The 23693-nt window shown below is 47.2% G+C and overlaps 1 protein-coding gene across 4 annotated transcripts in view; it reads left to right on the top strand.

Annotated features, from left to right (window-relative positions):
* fars2 (phenylalanyl-tRNA synthetase 2, mitochondrial) overlaps positions 1-23693 on the top strand; it is a 135352-nt gene that overhangs the window by 22973 nt on the left and 88686 nt on the right. Inside the window, exons 1-7 of one of the 4 annotated variants that reach the window (XM_082546823.1) lie at positions 2450-2470; positions 13290-13612; positions 16414-16500; positions 16976-17035; positions 17113-17281; positions 17356-17518; positions 17589-17720. In XM_082546823.1, coding sequence (XP_082402949.1) covers positions 13308-13612; positions 16414-16500; positions 16976-17035; positions 17113-17281; positions 17356-17518; positions 17589-17720 — 916 coding nt within the window. In that variant the 5' untranslated portion in view covers positions 2450-2470; positions 13290-13307. Of the gene's footprint in view, positions 1-2449; positions 2471-2561; positions 2726-3946; positions 4012-13289; positions 13613-16413; positions 16501-16975; positions 17036-17112; positions 17282-17355; positions 17519-17588; positions 17721-23693 lie in introns of those variants that run through there. The other 3 variants (XM_082546822.1, XM_082546821.1, XM_082546820.1) reach the window with 3 other exon arrangements.

Below are 23693 nucleotides of genomic sequence, written 5' to 3'. Positions count from 1 at the left end.
CATGTAATATTAATGAACAATGAGAAGGAAAAAAGGAGTATTACAATGAAAACAAATAAATCAGGGAGGATAAATAATGCTCATCTACGAGCTCCGCTGCTGTTTCATTCACAAACTCCCTCACGTGAAGCCGGCACTGCTCAGGTGTTTCAGGTGTTTCCTGCAGTGCCGCAGTGACCCGGAGGCTCCTGGAAGGGGTTTTTAAAGCCATGATTAAAGCTGACGCAGGTTTAACTGGACGTCTGTTCTTCAAAGCTGGTTTCAGTCATGTGACTGGTTCAGGTGGGAAACAGGAAGCTGGAGGAGACTTTTTCTCCTTTTTCTTCCATCATACTCAGTGTGGTGAAGGCAGCTTCTCCCGAGCATCTCCCCTCGTTTAACTGGACTCAGAATAAAAGTAAAGTTTCTGTCGCTGCAGAGAAGAGAGTGTCTGTGTGAGCAGAGACGACAGCAGACTGCAGGAGAGGAAGAACAAACAGGATGATGGACGCTGAGCTGCAGTACTGTGCAGTAGTGACAGTCTCACAGTGCAAACCTCTGGTTACGCTGAGAAGAAGAACTGCAGAGTGACAAACGGCTCCTGATATGAAGCGTATCACATCATCTGTAACATGGTGATGGCAGCGTTATGGGCGTGATCCGATGTGTTGGCGTTTTTCCTACACCATCATTGTAGTGTTGTCCAGGGTCAGTGCTGCAACTGACCAATCACATTGTCTGGATATTCAGTTAGCATTAGCCAATGAGTTAGCTAATGCTTTTAAAAACTATCAGTACCAAACCAACACAAGTAACCTAAATTTGACTAACAGCAAACCAGACGTCATCGTGTATTTATTGTATGTTTATTTATTTTTATAGATTAATAAAGGAAAGACTGGAATGCTTCCCGTTTGTTCCAGAGTTTTAATCGTGTCCAAATTCATGGGCTGCATCCTCCTGAGGACCCGGCCTTCGCGGTCTACGTGGGCGGGTCCTCAGAAGGTCGGGTCGGCCGGAAGTAAACAGCGGTGAAATGTGACGGTCTATCTTTCTGATTAGCGTCACCGCTGTCTCGGTGGAGTTTAATCAACTCGGCCGTCTGCTCCTTGCTGACGTCACAGTGGCTATAGGCTGTGTTTTAAATACAACCGTGATGCTAAATCTATGATAAGAACTCTACCGCAGCCTCATACGTGGGACCTTCAAAAAGCTACGATGGTGTTGAAATCAAGCTGAAAGCTTTTAAGGAGAGCGTTTGCTAATATTTGCACGGTGGCTACGTCCTTGTTTCCACACTCTGCGGCGTGAGCAGCGGTTTGTTGTTTATTTCAGTTTAAAACAAAGCAGTTTGGAGGCACATTTTACTTCCCAGACCATCAGTTTTATTTTGTTTTTCTTGTTAGCCTCTCCTGACAGCTCACTTCTGCTCTAGCGTCTATAAATCAAGCGAACCTTTAGCCTTTGTGAGCACTGTGTGTGGGGTGCTGCTTCAACAGATGCAACAAAGATGGAGGAGGAGGAGGACGAGGTGACAGTGTAGGGGGGTTAAAGAGAAGCTTGGGGAGGAGGAGGAGGAGGAGTGAAGATGGATGCGGGGTCGTTCCGGGACGTGCTGTTTTAAATAAACGTTGCTGTATCGACTACAGCGCCTGTAAATCCTGCTGCAGCCCGGCCGCCCCACAGGCACACTTATCATGACACACACACACACACACACACACACACACACACACTCTGATGCATAGATGCTGCAGTCGCGCTGCTTTATGGCTGCATATATACAGCGTGTCAGGCAGATAACTGTCCTCCTTCACACCGCAGGTCATGAAATAACCGACGTTCCTCAGCAGCAGCAGAACCCACGCGCACATGAAAAACTTTATCAATCAGTCAAACTTTATTAGTATAACACATTCGTACAGGTCAGCATGACTCAGAGCGCCTCGCGGGGGATTTATTAAGCCGATACGAGGACAGATCAAATGTAAACACAACAGTGTGAAGCTGGAAGTCAGAGTGAAACGAAGGAAGGTGGATTAAACTCGACAGGATGCTACAAATCTGAAATGATTCACAAGCGTTTTCTCAACCATCCATCAGAGTTTGGGCAGGCTCGTTTCCCTCAGGCAGATCCAGGTTTCACTGCGTTTCTGTGATAATTAACTTGAGAAGATTTGAAACTTGCTACAGATACATGATCCATAAAGCTTACAACCTATTATTGCTAAAGAACACACACACATTGTGTTCAGGAAGCACGAACCTGAGCAGTGAGTCGCGCCACACTGTCCTGAAGTCTCGCTCTATCGTATGAACTGTATGTCAGAGCTGCATTAATTATTCATGCCATTCAGTGAGGAGCTGGAAACGCTCCTCAGGGATTTGGGTCCATGTTGGCACAACAGCCTCACAGAGCTGATGCACATTTGTTTGCTGCATTTGTGATATGAATCCTGCTGCACCACAGCCCAAAGGTTCCTGAGGTCTGGTGAATTTGGAGGCCATTTGAGTGCCGTGAGCTCATCATCATGTTTTAAAACCAGGTTTACTATCTGAATGTCGCAGCAAAAACTCATCAAGCCGGGCGGCGTTTGGTGAGCTGTGTGAATTGTAACCTCAGTTCCCTGTTTTTAGCAGAAAGGCATTGAACGATCCTCTGTAAACCCTAGAGACGGTTGTGTCCGTAAATCCCTGCAGTACTCTGTCGAGCTCATCTGGGATCAACAACCATACAACGTTCAAAGTAACTGAAATCCCATTTCTTTCCATTCTGATGTTTAAACTTTAGCAACTCCTGAGTTGGTGCCATGTGATTAGCTGATTAGATATTTGTGTTAGCAAGCAGCTGAACACCTGATACCTGCTGAAGTGGTGAGTGTGGTGTATACCTCAGTGTTAGTGCAGTAATAGCAAAGCTGACTTGGATGTAAAGTTCCATCAGTGTCAGATAGATGCTGCATAGCTAATTTACAGCTAGCTGGCTAACTGCCACCATGTTGGCTGTTACTTTGGAAAGCAAGTGTTACTTACACATCTTTGCTTTCTGCCACTGATGTCTAAAATCTTGTGTAGTTTAGTTGAAATATGTGTCATGGATCAGTTTAGCTGCTTAAAGTAGCTAGCCAATTGTATCCGAGTTTGCCGGCTAGCTTTAACTTAGCTGCGGTGCCTGATGTTAGCTAATCTGATGTTAGCTAACATCAGGCGCAATAAAGACGGCCTTTTGTCCTCTTGTGTGTCATTTCGTGACATTTGTGATTAGTCAACTCTATTTCTAAGCTAATACTAGCTAGTGTTGCTAACTGTTGGAGCTAAAAAGGGAAATAGAGGTGTTCTGAGTGGGTACGAGTATCTAACCCTTCACTCAAATTTATTGTGCATCGTACAGAAAAGACTCCACAGGCTGTTGGAGGCAGCAGAGAGATTCGGGGAAGATCTTATTGCATTAAAATAGTTAGTAATACATGAAGAAAATGTTAAAGTGCACGTTTATCATGGCAGTAGACTAGCCTAGAAGGTTTAGTCTCTACAAAGTAAGATAAAAATGATATACTTAGTCCATTATTGGGTGCATAATTTACTGTAGACATTAAAAAAAAATCATGTAGTCATGCATCACAGGGTAACATCTTTAAAAATCTGTCATTATAAGGATAGAAGTGAGTTTAATGCTCCTCTACGGCTCATAAAAGATGTTAATGGATGTGTATTTTTACTGCGTTAAACCATCACCACTCTGCATTTCATTCAGGGAGAATAACGGCGAGAGGGGGGCGTCCCAGGTTGTGTAACTGTCTGTGCTGACGAGTGAGTTGTGTGTGTCGTGAACAGGAAGACAGACGTGAGCCGCAGGAAGTGGTCACAGTGCCAGAGAGGGACTCCCTCTGATGGGAGGGGGCGAGTGACACTGATGCTCCTGCAGAGGCGGCGAGAGAGAAGCCACCTGCTCATTCACACGCCGTCGGGTTTCCATCACTTCAGAGGACATCACATGACTTCTGTTCATTTCCTGCAGAGGAAACAAAACAGGTCAATAATTGGGAAAGACGCCATCATTGCCCCGGAGCCCTCCCGCCTACGGCTACCACCATCAGGCTGTCACTGTGAAGTTTAACCTTTAAAAATAACCTTCGTCCTCTCATTAACGTTGACACACACAGTACGGACGCACACACAGACTCGTACAGAAACAAATAGATAAATGAATTCGGGGACGTGCCAGACGTCAAAAGGTCCCTGAGTGTAAGCACCTGTTTACATGCAAGCTGTCCTCAGACGTGTACAACATATACTTATAGTTTTATTTAGATACAGCCGGACCTGAATCAAACCGTCTTCAGTTGGCTAATTTACATTTTTAGTGTTGGTAATGTCACTGTGTTGGTTTGTGTTTGATACAAAAATATTCCACTCCTCTGACTTTGACTGCTGTCTCTTTCTCCATCTTTGGTTTCTGCACAGGAATAATAAAAACTAAAGTGATCACTCAGGCTCCTGTATATGCAGCAGGGTTTGGATTAAACAGGATTCAAATGAACGCTTGGCCAGCTGGTTGCATTAGCAGTTAGCATTAGCCTGTGAATGGGAACGGCAGTGATGCTGCTGTAGATTAACCTCTACAGCTACGTTCCTATGCTCACCTCCAGCTCTGTGTAGTGACCATAACAATGAGATCAAACCAAATCAGACCAAAGTAGCAGAAATTAGTTTCCTCTGAAGGGAGTCTGGGCTCCGCCTTGGACTGGATGAGGAGCTCCATCTTTTCAGAGGAGCTCAAAATAGAGCCACTACTCCTCCACATCAAAAGGAGGCAGTTAGATGGTTTGGGTATTTGATTAGAAGGCCTCCTAGGTGAGGCATGTCCTACCAGGAGGAGGCCCTGCAGCATCAGGGCCTCCTTCTTCTGGAGGAGGCGGCTGCAGCAGAAAATGGATGGATGCTATTCGCCTGTAACTTTCCTAAACAGCCTTTCATAAACAGAATTTCTCTCACCTTTAAGCGCAGCCTCGGTTTAGCTGAGGTCCCAGAGCGTCCTGCCTCGGATGGACGTTTGCTGGATGAATTTATGTCAGGTACAGTACGTCTCTGTGCCTGCAGGCCTCTCCCTGCTCCTCTCTCCCTCTGCAGTGTGTAATTTACCGCCTCTCTCCATCACGGCGTCACTTTTTACAGGCTGAATGAATCCCTCTGCACTAAATCCGCTGCTGGAGAACGCCTCTGTGTGCGTTTGTGTGTCGCTTTACGTCTTCGTGTCACTCGCACGGCGCTGAACTTCACGTCTGACTGACGTCCGTTTCATCACGTGCGCCTGCGCGTGCGTGTTCACGTGACACTGTAACCTCGGCGCCCGTCGGGTTTGTCTGAGGCGCCGTGTTTCCCGCTGTCTTCGTTTTTTGTCACATCCAGACTTCTTTTCTCCGTCTTTCTGACGCGCGTTGGACTTTTTTCCCTTTCTTGTCGTGTTTGGACGGAGCGCCGCAGCGCGTCCTTGGCGCCGTCTCTCTTGCCACCTTTCTTCAGCTGGCAGCTTCAGAAGTCACATCACAGCTTCACCGTTGGCTGCAGCCCGATGCTGGTTAGTCAGAACAACTTACTGGCAGCCAAACAAGGGAATTTCTCAGCAACTTTCACACATGATGAATCATGTTTCACTTCCTCCATCGCCACACATTTTATCTGCAACAGTAATTTGTCACATTTCTCTTGTTGGATACTTTATTTGTTCATTTATTAAAGAAACAGCGGAGTGTGGAAACGGTTTTTACCCACCGCCGCACACAGATTGGACGCTCGCCTTTGACTCAGCCACTCATGTGCTCATCTTTAAAAGACTAATCTTGGTCTGAACCTTAAGCCTTGCTCAGAAAAAGACGTGTGGGAAGTTATTTTTGTTGTTTCAGTACGTGTTCCTTCTTCTGAAGCCTGTGCTGAATTTGGAAAAAGGGTGTTTGAATACACGCCTCCCTCTGCTGGGACTCGGCTAAAGAGTTTGTCCAAGTCTCTTGATCGCACGTGGACATCGCAGGCCTCTGCATGTGAAAGTAATGAAAGCTTGAGTACGTCAGGAAATCAGAGATTGTTTGTGACAAGCACATTTGTGAATCGGGCGTCTCAGCAGGTCCACCAAACCTCCGCCTGACCCTCATCAATCTGCTCCTCCTGTGGGTGGAGGGTCGTTTCGACTGATCCCGATTTTGGCTCGATGAGTGACAGGACGTTAGTGGGTGGATGGATCCTTCAGGCACACTCTCGACCGTTTTAGTTTGCGACAGCAACCCTCACTCTAAAGCCAGTCCTCCACCTGCTGCACCTCACAGAGGACCTCCATGTCAAAGGGAGGACTGCAGATACCCACTGCAGTCTGAGACGGAGGACTTGGAGTCTGTCCCAGTGTGCACTGAGAGTCTGGAGGTTTAGAAAAAGTCAAAGAGGGGAAAATCTGCAGCTCTGGAGGAATAAACTCAGCAGCTTTGTGATCTCTGTGCTCTTCGCATGAGACAAAAAGGACGACGACTCACAGCGTCGTGGGAAACATCTGGGTTTAAACAGAAGTCTTATTGGTAAACACCTCCGAGCTGGAGGGAATCATCGTTTCCCTGAAATCATCTGCTCGGGGGAACGAGTTCCTGGCACTCTCTCCATCCTGTTTTCCCAAATTAAATGTTCCAGAAGGTCAACAGCCGTGTCAGTCTTCTCAGACACACCGACTCCAGCTGTTAAACATCCTAATCTGTGTGTGTGTTTGGACACGGCTCGGGGTGAACGAACATGGAGCTGCGAGCAGAGCGGCGTGGTTACCCGTACACAGCCGCTCTGCCACAGGACTCATTAAAATTTGATCTGATCTGTACTGTAGCCATCTTAAGCTTTGGTCTGCGTTTGCTCCATATAAAAGAGCTTAGCCAGCCATTCAGATGCTTCATCACCCTATTTCAAAATATAACTGGAATCCTTTGAACAGGATAATAACAGTCGAGGCAAAATATTAATCTTAACCAAAGCTATACGTCCTAGCCAGGAAACAGGTAGGTAGTTCCATCTCTCCAAATCCTGCTTTACTTTCTCGAACAGAGGGACAAAATTTGCTTTATACATTTGTTTAAATTTTGGAGTTATAAATATCCCTAAGTATACAAAACCTGTGGTGGACCGCTTGAAGGGGAAAGAAAACAGTCCAGTTGGCACTGAATTAGGGCTCCCAATTGGCATAGCCTTAAGTAAAACCAGTATTGATGTCCCTGGATCAGAAATAAATATTAAAACATCATCTGCATATAAACTGATCTTATGCTCATAATCGATTCGCAGGCCCCATACATTAGGTGCTGTCCTTATCGCCTTGGCTAACGGTTCGATGGCAATGGCAATAGCAAACAAAAGAGGTGACAGTGGGCAGCCTTGCCTCGTTCCTCTAAACAATGGGAAACTATCTGATTTCAGTCCATTAGACAAAATGGGCGTTGGGCATCTTTCTTTGCCTTTAGACAATAATTCTGATGGCAAAAGAGCCAAACGGGACAGGCAAAAAAAAAAAAAAAAAAGACAAAATGGACACCTGAGGATTATCATACAAAATTTTTACCCACTTAATGAAATTATCACCAAGACTGAATTTATTTAAAGTGTAAAATAACTAAGTCCATTCTATCCGGTCAAAAGCTTTTTCAGCATCCAGAGAAAGCACCAAACCACCCATGTTCCTTTGCTGAGCAGCTTAATTAGATTGAGAAGGCGCCTGACATTATTACAGGAATTATGGCCTTTTATAAAGCCTGTTTGATCTTCTTTAATAATTACAGGCAGGATAATTTCGAGTCGGGTAGCTAATATTTTAGAAAGTATCTTCCGGTCCACATTTAGAAGAGCTATCGGTCTATAAGGTGAACAAGACTTTGCACACTTCCCCTTCTTCAAAATAAGAGATATTAGCTTCCCTTAAAGTCTGAGGTAATCTATTATGCAATAACGAATAATTAAACATATTAAGTAATGGGTATTAACAGCTTACTAAATTAATATAAATAAAATAAAATATAAAATTCCCTACTAAAACATCAGGTCCTGGGGTTTTTCCGTTCTTTAAAGTTTTTACAGCGTTTAGTACTTCCTTTCTAGAAATGGGAGCATTAAGGGTGGTCTGTTGTTTTGTTGCTATGGTAGGCAGATTGAGCCTGAAGAAGAAAAACTTGTGTTTCTCACAGAAAATCATTAATCTAATAAACTTAAGAGATGTATTTCAACAGACATTTATGGCATGTGAGAGAGGCAAAGCTAGAGGGAAGAGAGGAAAAAAATATATAAAAAAGAAAAAAAAGAAAAAAAGAAAAAGAAGAAAAAAAAAAAATAGATACAGCCGGACCTGAATCAAACCGTCTTCAGTTGGCTAGTTTACATTTTTAGTGTTGGTAATGTCACTGTGTTGGTTTGTGTTTGATACAAAAATATTCCACTCCTCTGACTCGACCGTTTTAGTTTGCGACAGCAACCCTCACTCTAAAGCCAGTCCTCCACCTGCTGCACCTCACAGAGGACCTCCATGTCAAAGGGAGGACTGCAGATACCCACTGCAGTCTGAGACGGAGGACTTGGAGTCTGTCCCAGTGTGCACTGAGAGTCTGGAGGTTTAGAAAAAGTCAAAGAGGGGAAAATCTGCAGCTCTGGAGGAATAAACTCAGCAGCTTTGTGATCTCTGTGCTCTTCGCATGAGACAAAAAGGACGACGACTCACAGCGTCGTGGGAAACATCTGGGTTTAAACAGAAGTCTTATTGGTAAACACCTCCGAGCTGGAGGGAATCATCGTTTCCCTGAAATCATCTGCTCGGGGGAACGAGTTCCTGGCACTCTCTCCATCCTGTTTTCCCAAATTAAATGTTCCAGAAGGTCAACAGCCGTGTCAGAGTCTTCTCAGACACACCGACTCCAGCTGTTAAACATCCTAATCTGTGTGTGTGTTTGGACACGGCTCGGGGTGAACGAACATGGAGCTGCGAGCAGAGCGGCGTGGTTACCCGTACACAGCCGCTCTGCCACAGGACTCATTAAAATTTGATCTGATCTAATGTTTTGCTTTGCTCGACTTCTCGACTCTGTTTAAAAAAAATCCTTTCCTTCTTTAGAGTCTCTCTCTTCCTCTCTCTGCTCTTGGGTATATTCATTTGGTCACTATGATGAGTGACCTTTGACCTCACTCAAAGGTCACTCAGGTGTGTAACCTGAAATAGAAACTAAGAGCAGCTTTTTGTTTTGTAAAGGCTGAAGATTGAAGTGATATTAAAACATAAAGGAAATGAAGAAACACGAACGTTACAGTCTGATGTTTGGTTGACCCATCCACCAACCCCACCTCCTCCTCCACCTACAGGGAGCTCTTTGAGGTTTTGCTGAGACCTTTGAACTCTTCCAAACTTCAGACCGTCACAGCCAGATTAAAAAAGCTGAAACAACAGCCTCACAAAGCTCATGGGCCCAACAGGAAGTGTGTCCATCGTTGTTTTCATCGATTGGTTCTGATCTTCTGACAATCTTCTCGTTGGGGATGATTCTTCATTTTCACACTTGCTGATGCTGTTACACTAATATGATTATGATGGATTTCTTTTTGCCACAGTCAAAAATCGGAGGCACTACCAAAGCGTTGTGTAATGTTATTTATAACTCCAGAAATATTCTAAAATCACAATAATTTATTTCCTTCTCTGGAAGCTGCAACCTTTCGTTCAGCCGGCGGTCCGTAAAGCGCCTCGTGTTTCCATCCGTCCGTGGTAACTGCAGCTTAATGCCAGCTCTGCAGTTTATTACATAAACCATGTGTATTTACTCTACATGTGTGTCCGTGTGTGTGGGCGCTCATATGTGCATGTGTGGCGGCGGCGTTTGGCGCCATGGGAACAGGCATATGGTGCTGATCGCATGCTAGGAAGGTCAGCTCCGACGAGAGGAAAAAGGAAGAGACAGAAGCTGAGACGGAGGCAAGTTTTGGACGCATTTTCAGAGTGACGCTCGAGAGAAGAAAGATGGAGGTGTTGTGTCTTAAAAATCATTAGACTGAACCCCCACAGAGGGACAGCGGCAGGTACGCCCACTGCAGGGCGACTGGATAGGTCACATGACCTTTAGTCAGAAGGATGACAGACGCCTTCACGTTTCTCTCAGGTCCACAGAGAGATTGAAGATTTTACTCATTTTACTCCAGCGTGTGGCATTGATCAATAAATCAGTAAAAAGCTGTTTCAAAGCTTTGGTATAATATAAGAAAGTATCTTTATGAAGCTCAGCAAACCTAATAGAACAAAAGACAATGATAAAATCAGTGTAACAAAAACCAATCAGTGCAAATATCAGGATGTTATTAAAGTGACTTTTTATGTATTTATTTGATCGAATGGCCGACCTGGACTTCATGACATGTTGCATTTCAGTGATCGGGAAAGTATCACTGACTAAACCTGGGTCGAGTCAGAGCTAGGCTGAAGCTGGAAGATGCTTCCTTTCAAATCAAGTCTCTAACACTTCCTTTGTTATAACATTTCTTTTAGTGTTTGCCAAACAGGTCAAAATGACCTATGAGGAAGTGGATCTGAACCTGATGCTGACCCCAAACAGGTCACAGAGTAGGGGGAGCTTAAAAAGATATCAGAAGTTATTGGGAATGGGAAGAGTTCAGTACATTTAAGTCATTGGTGTTTGTGAACATAAGCAGTTAAAACATGGACGTAGTTTCCAGGTTTGAAGGCGATACCTGTGGTCAGGCTTCAGAAAGGAGGATTATCCAGGGTAGGCTCGTTGGTTAATGACTTTAAATTGACACGTCGTTAGCCAATGAGTGTTTGGTGTCACCGTTAAATTCCCCTCCAATTTCAAAACACTGATATGGGGAAAACACTCACCTCGAGACTTGAGAACAGGATGCAGTAACCCAGAGGGTGGCGTCCTCTACGTCCATCGCTGATGCTGAACAAGAAGCTTTTTAGTTTCTGGTCTTGCAAAGATTGTTGCTGGCCTGGACTGTGGAGGTGAACGTGCTCAGCAGCTACCTCCTTCAACAGCTTAGTCTAACTGTGTGGTTTAAGATGAGGTAAGATGCCCTTATTCGTCACAGAGTTGTTCACATTGTCACAGCAGCAGAGTGGACAGGGCAGTATATATTTATGCTGTTAGTGCAATAACTAAGTGTTGTCATCAGTAAAGCTCACACAGACATCCAGAAAGTAATTTATGAATTACAGATTCCACGTTATTAAAACATGTAATAGAAACATAAGAGGACCCGAAACGCTGCCCTGAGGGACTCCACATGTCAGATGTTAACTTCTTGATCATTTATCCTTGAAGCCTTGACCGTCTGAGGACAAATATGAGGCAAACCATTTCAGGTTGGACCCACACTGACCTCCCATCATTAAACTGATGCTTGTTTTCCTCTCTTTGCCCCTCAGGCTTAATGTTTCAGTTCACAGAAGTGTATTAATATCTATGACGCTGACAGTAAAGCCCACAAACACATTAAAGCTCCACAGAGAGGACGTCTGTTCTGGTCTTTGCATAACCTTTCCTTTAGCGCCAGTTTTCAAACAAATTATGAACAGTGTGTACAAGACAAATCATGGTCGAGCTGCCGTGACCTTTACCGAATATATTAATGCTCCTCTGAGGAAGAATTTGTTGATTTGTCAGCTTTTATTCTATCTTTGTTTGGTACTGTCTGGCGTGATGAATGGTGAAGCCTGTGGGCGATTCAGGCTGTGTCACCTCAGAGTAATACCTCTCGACTCCATCATCCTGTTAAAGTCAGAATAACCTTGAGATGTGTTTTCTGGAAGAAACAGGTTGTGTGTGTGTGTGTGTGTGTGTGTGTGTGTGTGTGTGTGTGTGTGTGTGTGTGTGTGTGTGTGTGTGTGAGACCTCCGTGCTGGCCTGTACGGTTCAGTATAATATGACACCAGCTGCAGAGGAAAGGTAAAAAGCTTCTTGGATTAAGGAACAATAATCCTTTCTGCTGCAATGCCACTGCAATGCAACACCCTTTGTCTTATTCAGGGATGCTCCTCAAGAGTGTGTGTGTGTGTGTGTGTGTGTGTGTGTGTACAAATATTTGAGGGGTGTGGGTAAAAGGGCGATGGTGTCGCTTCCTGTCAGAGGATAAATGATGGAAAGCAGTAAAAGGATGGCGCCTCGTTTTAACCTTTGCTGTTTTCGATGTTTGTCCATTAGTGCAATTATAAATGAAGCCGGCAGCCGCAGCGCTCACCTGATCTGACCTCCGCTGAGACGCTGCCGTTTTATTTTTACGCTTCTGATTCACGTCCTCCTCATTTCCCTCCCCACCCTTTTCACCGCAAATGATAAATTCGGAGACTGAAGCCTCTTTGATTGATCGGCGAACACCTGAACCCGGCAGCAAACAGCAGGCAGTCGCAGTCAGAGAGGAGCGGGTGAACACGGCGGAGCATTTATGAGCTGAAGAGACAGATATTTACCTCAGGAGTCAGCCGAGACCTAAGCAGACCTTAAGAGAAGCAAATATGAGTAATCAGATGGAGAAACATGTCATTCTGTCCCTGCTCATTCAGAAATTGAGCATCTTTAGGAGTTTTGCTGCCCTTTAGTGACCCAACACAGCCCCAGGAAAGCTGTTTTCAATACGCTGATGGCATATGATTACATATTATTATTATTATCAGTTTAACAGGAATAGGAAGGGAAGAGGCAGTCCTGTCAAAGTCCAGTACCTGCTGAGATTCACTCCGACTCTGACTGCAGATGGATCTGAAAAATCAACAGCTATGAGGTTATAGTTGTTATAGTTTCCCCGAGAGTCTGATCACCACAAACTGACTTGGCTCAAAGTCGGACTGCGACTGTTTGGAGACGGGCTGCCAGGTGAGAGGCAACCTGTGCAGTCATCGTGCAGTGTTGCACACTCGCAGCCTACTGCAGAGGAGACAGACAGGCCACGCCCATCGCCACAAACAGATTGTTGCAATGTGTAGATGATCTGTGTTTAGCAGCAGCTGTTTGGAGACTGGTTGCCTCCCACCAGGCGACCGGTGCAATCAAAAGTGCAACATCTTCCATCTCTAGGTGACCTTGTTGCCTGGCGCCATCTTTTGTTTCCTAGTTTATTTCCTCGTTGCTTTCCAGGCTGTCGAAACACAAACAGACCTTTAAACAAACGTCCTTCGCGTTTTTCAGGTGACGTTTTCATGGCGATAAAACTACAGCTGATGTTTGTGGCTTTTTTGATGTGTTTATAACATGAAACCAACATTTTCCACATATTTTATTGACCTTGTTTTGTCCTTGCAGCTTCGTGGATTTGTCATCATGATATTCGCCCCGTCAGTCCTCCCTTATCTTCAGCCTTGGCCCCGCCCTCTTCTTCGCCACCTCCTGTCAGAGTTCTGGCCTAATGGCTGCGCAGCGTCATGGAGACGGCTGAGCACGAAGGGCCACGCCCCTCAGTCTGTGATTGGTCAGGACTCGGCGCAGGTGTTAGGCCAGTCATACCCGCGTGATGACTTCACCAACGTCACTCCAAAGATCTTGGAAAAGGTGGGCCGCAACCTCCACAACCAATCCCATCATCCTCTCTGGCTGATCAAGGAGCGCATCAAAGCTCACTTCTACAGGTAGGCAGCGAGTGCGGTCGTCAGCCAGGTGTTGTGTTCAGTTTAAATGCTGACTAACTCTCTGCAGGCTCCGTGGGTCTCTGGGGACGGCCGAGTGTAAATTTGGCTGCAGTGAAATATCGTTAAAGCTGCTGCTGATTCTCGCCATCAGAAATCTATCACAGCGACGGCGAGCGCATTAATGCTGCATTCAGAAGTCATTAAGCAGTCACTGCGAGCGTGAGCTGACATTGGTTTATGGCTCTGCCTTTTAGCAGGTCGTGAACTTTAGTCTTTAGAAAAGCCTGCGTGCTCTGATAGCAGCAGATGACGAGGAGACCCCAGAGCTGCTGGGTGATCTCCACGCTGCTCCTCGCTGCTCCTCATTACTCCCACTTTCCCTCCTCCTTGTTCCCTCCCTGACTTACACCCTGCCTGCCCACCAGCCTTTGTTTGATCGATAAAACTTTAAAACATCTAAAAAGCATTTAGTTTTCGTTTATTTGTGACAAGGAAAGCATCAAATTTTTCATGGGCCACATTATTAGGTACACCTCTGGAGGTATTTTTAATCCACTGCAAACCCCTCTGTCACAAACTTTCCACTCACAAAGGGCCCACGGTTCCAGTTTTTTACTTTATAATTGAGGGTTGGGTGGAGTTAGGGAGGGCATGTTAGCAGGCAGCGAGGGAGAAGGAGGTGAGAGCAGAGACTCTGTTGTAGCTGCAGAGCAGGAGGAAGAGAGGAAACCTCAGAAGGTTCATGGGTGGAGTGAAGTGCAGAGGGTTGGTGTGACTGAGGAGGATGCTGGGAGCAGCTGAAGGAAGAAGAAGAAACAAGAACAATCTAACGGAGCAGACACGTCTTTGATACGGACATTGGCGAAGCTCATATATGTGCGTGCAGATCATCTATGTGCGTGCAGATCATCTATGTGCGTGCAGATCATCTACAGTGGGGCAAAAAAGTATTTAGTCAGCCACCGATTGTGCAAGTTCCCCCACCTAAAATGATGACAGAGGTCAGTAATTTGCACCAGAGGTACACTTCAACTGTGAGAGACAGAATGTGAAAAAAAAATCCATGAATCCACATGGTAGGATTTGTAAAGAATTTATTGGTAAATCAGGGTGGAAAATAAGTATTTGGTCAATAACAAAAATACAACTCAATACTTTGTAACATAACCTTTGTTGGCAATAACAGAGGTCAAACGTTTACTATAGGTCTTTACCAGGTTTGCACACACAGTAGCTGGTATTTTGGCCCATTCCTCCATGCAGATCTTCTCGAGAGCAGTGATGTTTTGGGGCTGTCGCCGAGCAACACGGACTTTCAACTCCCGCCACAGATTTTCTATGGGGTTGAGGTCTGGAGACTGGCTAGGCCACTCCAGGACTTTCAAATGCTTCTTACGGAGCCACTCCTTTGTTGCCCGGGCGGTGTGTTTTGGATCATTGTCATGTTGGAAGACCCAGCCTCGTTTCATCTTCAAAGTTCTCACTGATGGAAGGAGGTTTTGGCTCAAAATCTCACGATACATGGCCCCATTCATTCTGTCCTTAACACGGATCAGTCGTCCTGTCCCCTTGGCAGAAAAACAGCCCCATAGCATGATGTTTCCACCCCCATGCTTCACAGTAGGTATGGTGTTCTTGGGATGCAACTCAGTATTCTTCTTCCTCCAAACACGACGAGTTGAGTTTATACCAAAAAGTTCTACTTTGGTTTCATCTGACCACATGACATTCTCCCAATCCTCTGCTGTATCATCCATGTGCTCTCTGGCAAACTTCAGACGGGCCTGGACATGCACTGGCTTCAGCAGCGGAACACGTCTGGCACTGCGGGATTTGATTCCCTGCCGTTGTAGTGTGTTACTGATGGTGACCTTTGTTACTTTGGTCCCAGCTCTCTGCAGGTCATTCACCAGGTCCCCCCGTGTGGTTCTGGGATCTTTGCTCACCGTTCTCATGATCATTTTGACCCCACGGGATGAGATCTTGCGTGGAGCCCCAGATCGAGGGAGATTATCAGTGGTCTTGTATGTCTTCCATTTTCTGATGATTGCTCCCACAGTTGATTTTTTCACACCAAGCTGCTTGCCTATTGTAGATTCACTCTTCCCAGTCTGGTGCAGGTCTACAATACTTTTCCTGGTGTCCTTCGAAAGCTCTTTGGTCTTGGCCATGGCGGAGTTTGGAGTCTGACTGTTTGAGGCTGTGGACAGGTGTCTTTTATACAGATGATGAGTTCAAACAGGTGCCATTCATACAGGTAACGAGTGGGGGACAGAAAAGCTTCTTACAGAAGACGTTACAGGTCTGTGAGAGCCAGAGATTTTCCTTGTTTGAGGTGACCAAATACTTATTTTCCACCCTAATTTACCAATAAATTCTTTACAAATCCTACCATGTGAATTCATGGATTTTTTTTCACATTCTGTCTCTCACAGTTGAAGTGTACCTCTGGTGCAAATTACTGACCTCTGTCATCATTTTAAGTGGGGGAACTTGCACAATCGGTGGCTGACTAAATACTTTTTTGCCCCACTGTATGTGCGTGTAGATCATCTATGTGCGTGTAGATCATCTATGTGCGTGCAGATCATCTGTGTGTGTGTGTGACTCGTGTTACATATAAGTACAGATTTCCTCAGTGTGGACCTTAAATCATCTGTTTATACAAGAAGTTAACGTGAGTTCAAATACAGTCGTGATGTGACCTGGTTTTGACGCAGCTCATCCTGTTATTGCTTCATCAGCAGGATTAAACTGTCTTCAGTGTGTGTGCTCACTCTGACGGTGTTTCTGACCCGCAGCTCGTACATCGGCCGTTCGGGAAACCCCCTCTTCTCCGTCCACGACAACCTGAGTCCTGTGGTGACCACGGAGCAGAACTTTGACAGGTCGGCAGCTTCCCGTCACATTATCCACTAATATCACTGAACAGAGACGCTGCTGTGGTTTACTTTATCTTCTTTATGCTTTTACACAACTTTTCCTTTGAAGGTGAACGTTCATCTCTGGTTTTGCACTTTTTCACTGTGGCTTCACGACCAAAGCGACCCGACTCCAACAACACAAAGGACGTTGTCCAGATTCATGTTTTCTTAAGTGTTGTCACAAAGACGCTCAGAGTTGCTGGCGGGTCACGTTCCTTCTTACAGGCTCTTTCCCCTGATTTCCACAACATGTTTCAACAAGTTTGTGCAGATCATTGGCTGAATGTGCGTGACCCCCTCAGCTCCAGCGGAGGTCAGCGGTTAATTATCCGACTCATTAAAAGCCCAGATTCCATCGAAACAGGGACTGTGATGGACCTCGCTGTCGCTCCATCAGCTGTTCTGATTTATCGAGTGTTACTTTGTGTTTTGCTGACAGCTTGTTGATCCCGCCCGGACACCCCAGCAGGAAACGAGGAGACAACTATTACCTGAACAGGTGAGAGCCGATGTCTTCTGCCGCGAGCGCTCGGCGTCCTCCATCGGCGTCACTAACCCTGTTTTTATGTGGGACAGGACGACGATGCTTCGCGCTCACACGTCCGCCCACCAGACGGACCTGGTGAGGTCGGGGCTGGACGCCTTCCTGCTGGCCGGAGACGTTTACAGGCGGGACGAGATCGACGCCAGCCACTACCCCGTCTTCCACCAGATGGAGGGAGTGCGACTCTTCTCCAACCGCCAGGTGCTCAGAATGAAAAAGTTAGACAGGTGACGTAGTGATCACGTGACCCTGACCCGCAGTGTCGTGTCCCTCAGCTGTTCTCCCGGGTGCAGAACGGTGGCGAGCTGTCTCTGTTCGAGCGAGGAGGGCGGCGGTCTCCCGAGAAGCAGGAGACGCACACTCTGGAGGCGGTGAAGCTGGTGGAGTTCGACCTCAAACGCACTCTGACACAACTTGTCTCTTACCTGTTCGGAGCAGGTGAGGCCCCGCCCACCAGGACGTCTGGTTAGGTTTGCTCTTCCTCAAACTTCCTCGTCTTCCTCCTCAGATCTGGAGATCAGGTGGGTCGACTGCTACTTCCCCTTCACTCACCCGTCCTTTGAGATGGAGGTGCGTTTCCAGGGCGACTGGATGGAGGTGCTGGGCTGTGGCGTGATGGAGCAGGAGCTGCTGAACTCTGGTCAGAGCGCACCTACGCACGCACGCACACATGATTCTGTTAGTTCGACCTCGGTCACATGAGCAGAGGAGCGCGCTCACCTTACTTCGGGTCTTAAAAACGAAATCACAAACAGACTTTTCCAAAGGTTTATGGTCAAAGGTCAAAGGTCGTGTCTGCTGTGAGCAGAATGTTTCCATGAATGAAACCTGCAGGGCTGGAAACTTCCTCTAGCGTCCAGCAGGGAGTCGGTCCGTCCCACACACCCTCGTGTTGTTCCACGTTACAGCAGAAATAAATGTGTATAGTGGGCGTGTGTTGGGGGGCGTGGCCTCTTTCACCTCACCTCTGAGTTGGACCTCTTATTTGTTGTACATTTTCAGTCCATGTAATAGTTTTGTTTTTTACTTATTTTTAGCTTCTTTACAATTATTTTATCTACACATATACACACACACACACACACACACACACACACACACACACACACACACACACACAGACAGTCCTGTGTGTAAACAGGCAGCTCGGTGATTGATTTGCTGATTTGTGTTCGATGCAGTTCAGCCTCTCAGGACGTCTGGCCTGTCGTACACATCGTTAACAGCTGATTTCCACCTACACACACACACACACAGACACACACACACCCACACACACACAGACACACACACACACACACACACACACACACACACACACACACACACCTTTCCCTCTCCTCCTTCTTCTTAGGGTTTCTCTCTCCCTCCCCTGTTGCTCGCCCCGTCGCTCGCCCCTCTCTCTCCTGTCAGTCTGCTAAGTGGCTAACTTGCAGCTTTGCCCTTGAACAAAGCTGCAGCTCTGTGCTGCACTTCACTGCTGCTTGTTCTAATCAATAATACATGCTTTAAAACGCAAAGAGCGGCCCGATCGCTCTTTTACCACCACGCTGTGTGTGTGTGCGCATGTGTGTGTGTGTGTGTGTGTGTGTGCACTGGAGCTACTAACACACTTCAGATATGCACATCTGGGTGGAGGGCTACCTGAAGTTCACACAGAGGAGATCAGGAGGTGGAGCAGCTTCATGGAGCCGTCTCATGGGACGCCCTGAGGGAACGTTTGTATGAAGTCGTGCGTTTCCTGTTCCAGGGTGGATGTCCATGTTAAACAGGGTCGGAGTTTAAAACAGTGGTGTGTGTGTGTGTGTGTGTGTGTGTGTGTGTGTGTGTGTGTGTGTGTGCGTGCTCCAGGTGAGTCAGTGACTCTCGATGATGTCACAGAGTTGGAGCATCCACCCACCTGTTGTTTAAGTTGCTCATAACGAGGGGCAGCCAATCAGAGCTGTGCTGGTTTAAAGAGGGAGGAGCTCAGACTGCTTGTTTAGGAGGATGAACTGAAGGGCTGCTCACAGTGTGAATCATGCAAAGCTAGCCTGGCAGGGCCCAAGAATAAAACTGTGGAAATGAGCAGATCAAAAAGTTAAAGTACAAAAATAAAGAAACAGGAAGAAACTCAAACCATCAAACTTGGGAGCTAGCGTAGCACGTGACGTGCCTCTGATCCAGCTGCTGATGGTGCAGGGTAAGCTGGCGCTGTGGCAAACAGCCGCTCTGAGGGAGAGCGACCTGTAGCCCATCGTCGCAGCGCTGCGGGGTATCAGACCGAGCCCAGGTTTGAACCTACGAGCTTCCATCCCGTCCTGAGCCCAACATCTGGAGCAGCGTTACAGCTGTTTTACAGTCACCTCTGAACCCCAGGTGTGCAGCTGCATCACACGCTGCTGCTGCTGCTGATGGTTACTATTCTGGCGTGTGAAACGCTGACGGGTCAGTGTGGATGTTTCACAGGACATCGTCCACTCAAAGCTCTACAATCAGCCCTGACCTGTGTGAGCTGGACTGACTGAGGTTATCCGTGGTCCACCCTGTGCACGGTTTCATGACGCTCTGCTTTAGGATCAGCACACGCCTGGGTTTGAATCATTAACCCTGCTGTGATGCAACAGTCTCTTCTTTAAGTGTGTTTACTGGACCCTGGAAGATCTGCAGGTGTGGATGCTGTGGTGGCTCTGTGGAGGTTAAAGGTCGTGTTCTTATGTCCTGAAACGCTGATCGTCAAATGGCTGCAGATCTGTGTTTACAGAAACGAGGTTTTATTTTTCTGAACACGTCCTTCAGCTGAGCGATGTTCGAAGGATCTTTGTCTTCTGTTTATTTGTCCTCTGAAATCACCAGTGTGACGTCAGCGCGGCAGTTTCCAGCCCTGCCACCGGGGGGGGCTGCAGCTCAGGGGAGGAGGAGGAGAGGTGGGGGCATCACGCTGCAGAAATCCCTGTCAGTGTCACTGCTTCTATTATTGAACGCTCTGCATCATCTCACTCTCATTTACGAGTCTGCAGGTGTGTGTGTGTGTGTGTGTGTGTGTGTGTGTGTGTGTGTGTGTGTGTGTGTGTGTGTGCGCACACTTCTGAATCCATTTCCTGCAGCGAGCCATTACTGAAATAGACTGTTTCAGGACACACACAGCGAGATGGAAGCGCCTTTGGCCATTTTACTCTTCGTGTGTGTGTGTGTGTGTGTGTGTGTGTGTGTGTGTGTGTGTGTGTGTGTGCGCGCGCTTCTGGCTGACAGTAGAAGCAGTTGGAGGTTAAATTGATGCTGAGGTCCCAGCAGAGGCAGAGGGAGTAGAAACTCCATCAGTAGTGTGAATGTTGCATTCGCTGACATCGCAGCGCGTCCGTTTTTTCCCCGCCGTCACTTTCTAGTCGCCTCGTGTGCTGAAATTCGGGGTTTGTGTTAGCGGCTAAAGCGTGAGCTGATGTTCGAGTGTGGCGTCCAGCTGTCACCACCTGGGGAGGAAATTCTGTCTTTGTCTTTTCCCTGAGTCGTGACTGTCAGGGAGTTCTTCCTCAGGAATCTGTGAACTGTTGCAAATAATTTGCAAGAGCAAACGTGCTTGTTAGGAAACCGAGAGCTTGGGAAGTTACCGGAGACTGGATTCAACAGCTTTGAGTTCCTCTCGGAGCACCAAACTCAAACAGAAATACATTTTAATGAACTTCCTTTTCCCCGCTGGTCTGATTAGGAAGCAGAAACTGGAAAGTGGTCACGGCCATGATCCTACACTTGTTCTAAAGAAGCTCCGAGTTGCCATCGACATTTAAACAAGCTCCCCTCAGGGTCTCCTCGGGACTCCTCCCAGCACTGCTCCTTCTCAGATCTCTCCCTGGACGTCCCGTCCCTCCTTTCGCCTCTCTGAGTCGCCTTCAATGAATCTCGCTGCACCATCTCCTCCACTGCGATCAGGGCAGGAGGTGCAATGATTGGAAGCTCGATGAGCGTGCTCCTCACCTGTTGCACCTCCCTCAGACTCATGCAGGCGTTTCCACCTGAGCAGTGACTACGGCTGTGTGTGCCTCAGCTCCAGGGCAAACACGTCCTCTGTGAGAACAGCCGAGCTGCTGGCGGCGTGACGCGAGGTGAAAGGGCCGCTCAGTTTTATCACCAGCGGTTGTGTTGGTCCTGCAGGTCACCGAGTTACTGCAGCGAGTCGATTCTCCTTTAAGATGCTGCTGTCGTCTCATCGCCTCTGACAGCCGGCAGATTTTCTCCTCGCTTCACTCGCCGTGAATTTATTTCCTCTGTGGCAGCAAAGCATGTTAGAGGCTCTCCCTTCAGTAACAGCATCAGAGCTGAGCACACGGCAGACTCAGTCCGGCGCTGAGAAGAAATCCTCACAATAAGAAAAGATGTGTCACCTGGAAACACCTCACAGGTTTAGTTTCAGAGGTCGAGTGCACCGCCCTAACCCCATCACCTCAGAGTCGACACCGCAGAGAGGGTGGAGGATAAACCCGATGAAACGGATGAGCTGTGAGATCTGTGTGTCCTCGAAGGTTGTTCCTGCATGAGTCAAACCCTCATCTAAAAATACTTTCATAAGGATTATTGGGAAACTTACTGGTTTTATTGGTTTGAACACCATCAAACACCTTCCGGCTCCCTCTGTCTGTTTCTCTGGAGAATCACATTTTTAAGGGAAGTTAAAGTTTTCCTTTAAAGAAAAAGTTTAATGTGCAGCAGTTTATTAGGAACACAGACTCTGAACCCGCATGCATGTTAATGACCAGCAGGGGGCGACTCTGGTTGTAAAATGATGTCGGTTCAGTCAGTGCGGACCAACGAAGGATGTCAGAGGAACAAAGAGGAAGTCGGGTTTTTGTTTCTTGTCTAAACATGAAGAAACTTCGACTTTTCTCCTCGTTGAGGAACGTTTGGTTTTTATTTGCAGCAGCTTCACGTACGTGACATCAGCACTCTGACAGACAACAGAGAGACGTGTGCACAGAGGAGGTCGGGGTGGGTGGACGGGTCCATAACAGATCAGATTCAACACTTTTTAAAGGTTGGCTGACTTTAACAGATATTTAATTGACTTAAACCTGGCAGAGCTCCACCAGCAGCACCCTGCCCTCTGTGCACACGCCCACCTCCTACATGGATGTTCAGGGTGGAGGAGCTTCTCAGCTCACTTTCACTCCGAGTGGAAACTGAACTCCTCGGGAGTCCTGCTCACTTCCTTCACAAACACATGTGTGTGTCTGTGTGTGTGTTTGGGCCCTTAAGGCAAATTAAAGTCATGGTTGTCAGACGTGAAGCCTGTGTGTGGGGGCATTGCAGCATTGCAGCAGAGCCAATGCTCTTGACATCCAGAGACACACACACACACACACACACACACACACACACACACACACACGCCTCCTTCATTCTCGCTCCCTCCAAACTCTCCTCACCCTCTGCACCTCCCCGACATATCCACTGCAGCAGTGTGCCTCCGTTACCTTGGAAACCACTCATTCAGCTCCCCCCCCCCTTATCCTATACACACACACACACACACACACACACACACACACACACATGTTTCTGGAGCACTGAGAGTGAGAGACAATAAGGAAGAGCTGGCAAAGAGAACAAAAAGATGTGAGGAAGAGGAGGAGGAAGGGGGTGAGGAGGCCTTGAAGTTAATATGAGGAAGAGAGGGGGGAGACTAAGGAAGAGTGGGGAAGGCAAGGATACGAAAGGAAGTGAGGATGCAGGAAAGGGAGGACAGAAAGGAGGCATTATGGTACGAGGAGGTTGGAGGAAGGATTAAACGAGTGGCAGGACCTCATCCCCGCAAGGAGGCGGCAACAGGGGACACCAGTTGGTGCTGGTGTGTGTGTGTGTTATTTAATGGTGTGGAAGCGTGACTGCCATATGTGTTGCCTGAGGCCCCGTGTGATGAGGGAGCGAGTTAATAAGAGGAGGAGGAGGTGAGGAGGAACGAAGGAGGAGAAATAAGGGTGGAGAAAAAGGGAGGGATGGATGGAGATGACAAAATGAGATTTTAATGGAGACGGAGGGATGGAGGGATGGTGGAGGGAGAGAGATGAATGTCTTCATTAATTCACGGGGGAGGGGGAGGGGGGAGCTATTTCTTCTTCTCTGCTTATTTATTCATCAGGGTTCCCCGGAGAAGGAGTCCCCACACACATGCACGCGCACGCGCGCAGAAATGTGCACACACACACACACACGTGCACACGCACACAGAAACGTGCACACACACACACGTGCACACACACACACACACACGTGCACACGCGCGCAGAAACGCGCACACACACACACACGTGCACAAGCACACACACGTGCGCACGCGCACACACACACGAGACAGAGAAGTGTTTGTGCTTGAGCTTGGCTTCAGTTTCTCTCCAACTGTACATAAAAGAAGGACGTAGCTTTGAGTACTGAGGCTCTTTAAACCTGCACTCTTTGTAACAGCCAGCAGGGGGCGACTCCTCTGTAAATTGTTCTTGGATTTTAGGGGCGGGGCCCTGTGGATGTGCCGTTTCCCCTTGATCACCAACATGGTGAAGCTCGAAATAATCAAAACGAGGCTTGGAAACCATCAAAGAGTTACTTTAAATTTCACTTTCACTAAAACGCTGTCGTTCTGGCTCGT

This window comes from Aulonocara stuartgranti (assembly GCF_965226115.1).
Source record: "Aulonocara stuartgranti genome assembly, chromosome: 9".
Classification (NCBI taxonomy): Eukaryota; Metazoa; Chordata; class Actinopteri; order Cichliformes; family Cichlidae; genus Aulonocara; species Aulonocara stuartgranti.
The sequence above is the reverse complement of the archived record's forward strand: the minus strand, read 5'-3'. Positions and strand labels throughout refer to the sequence as shown.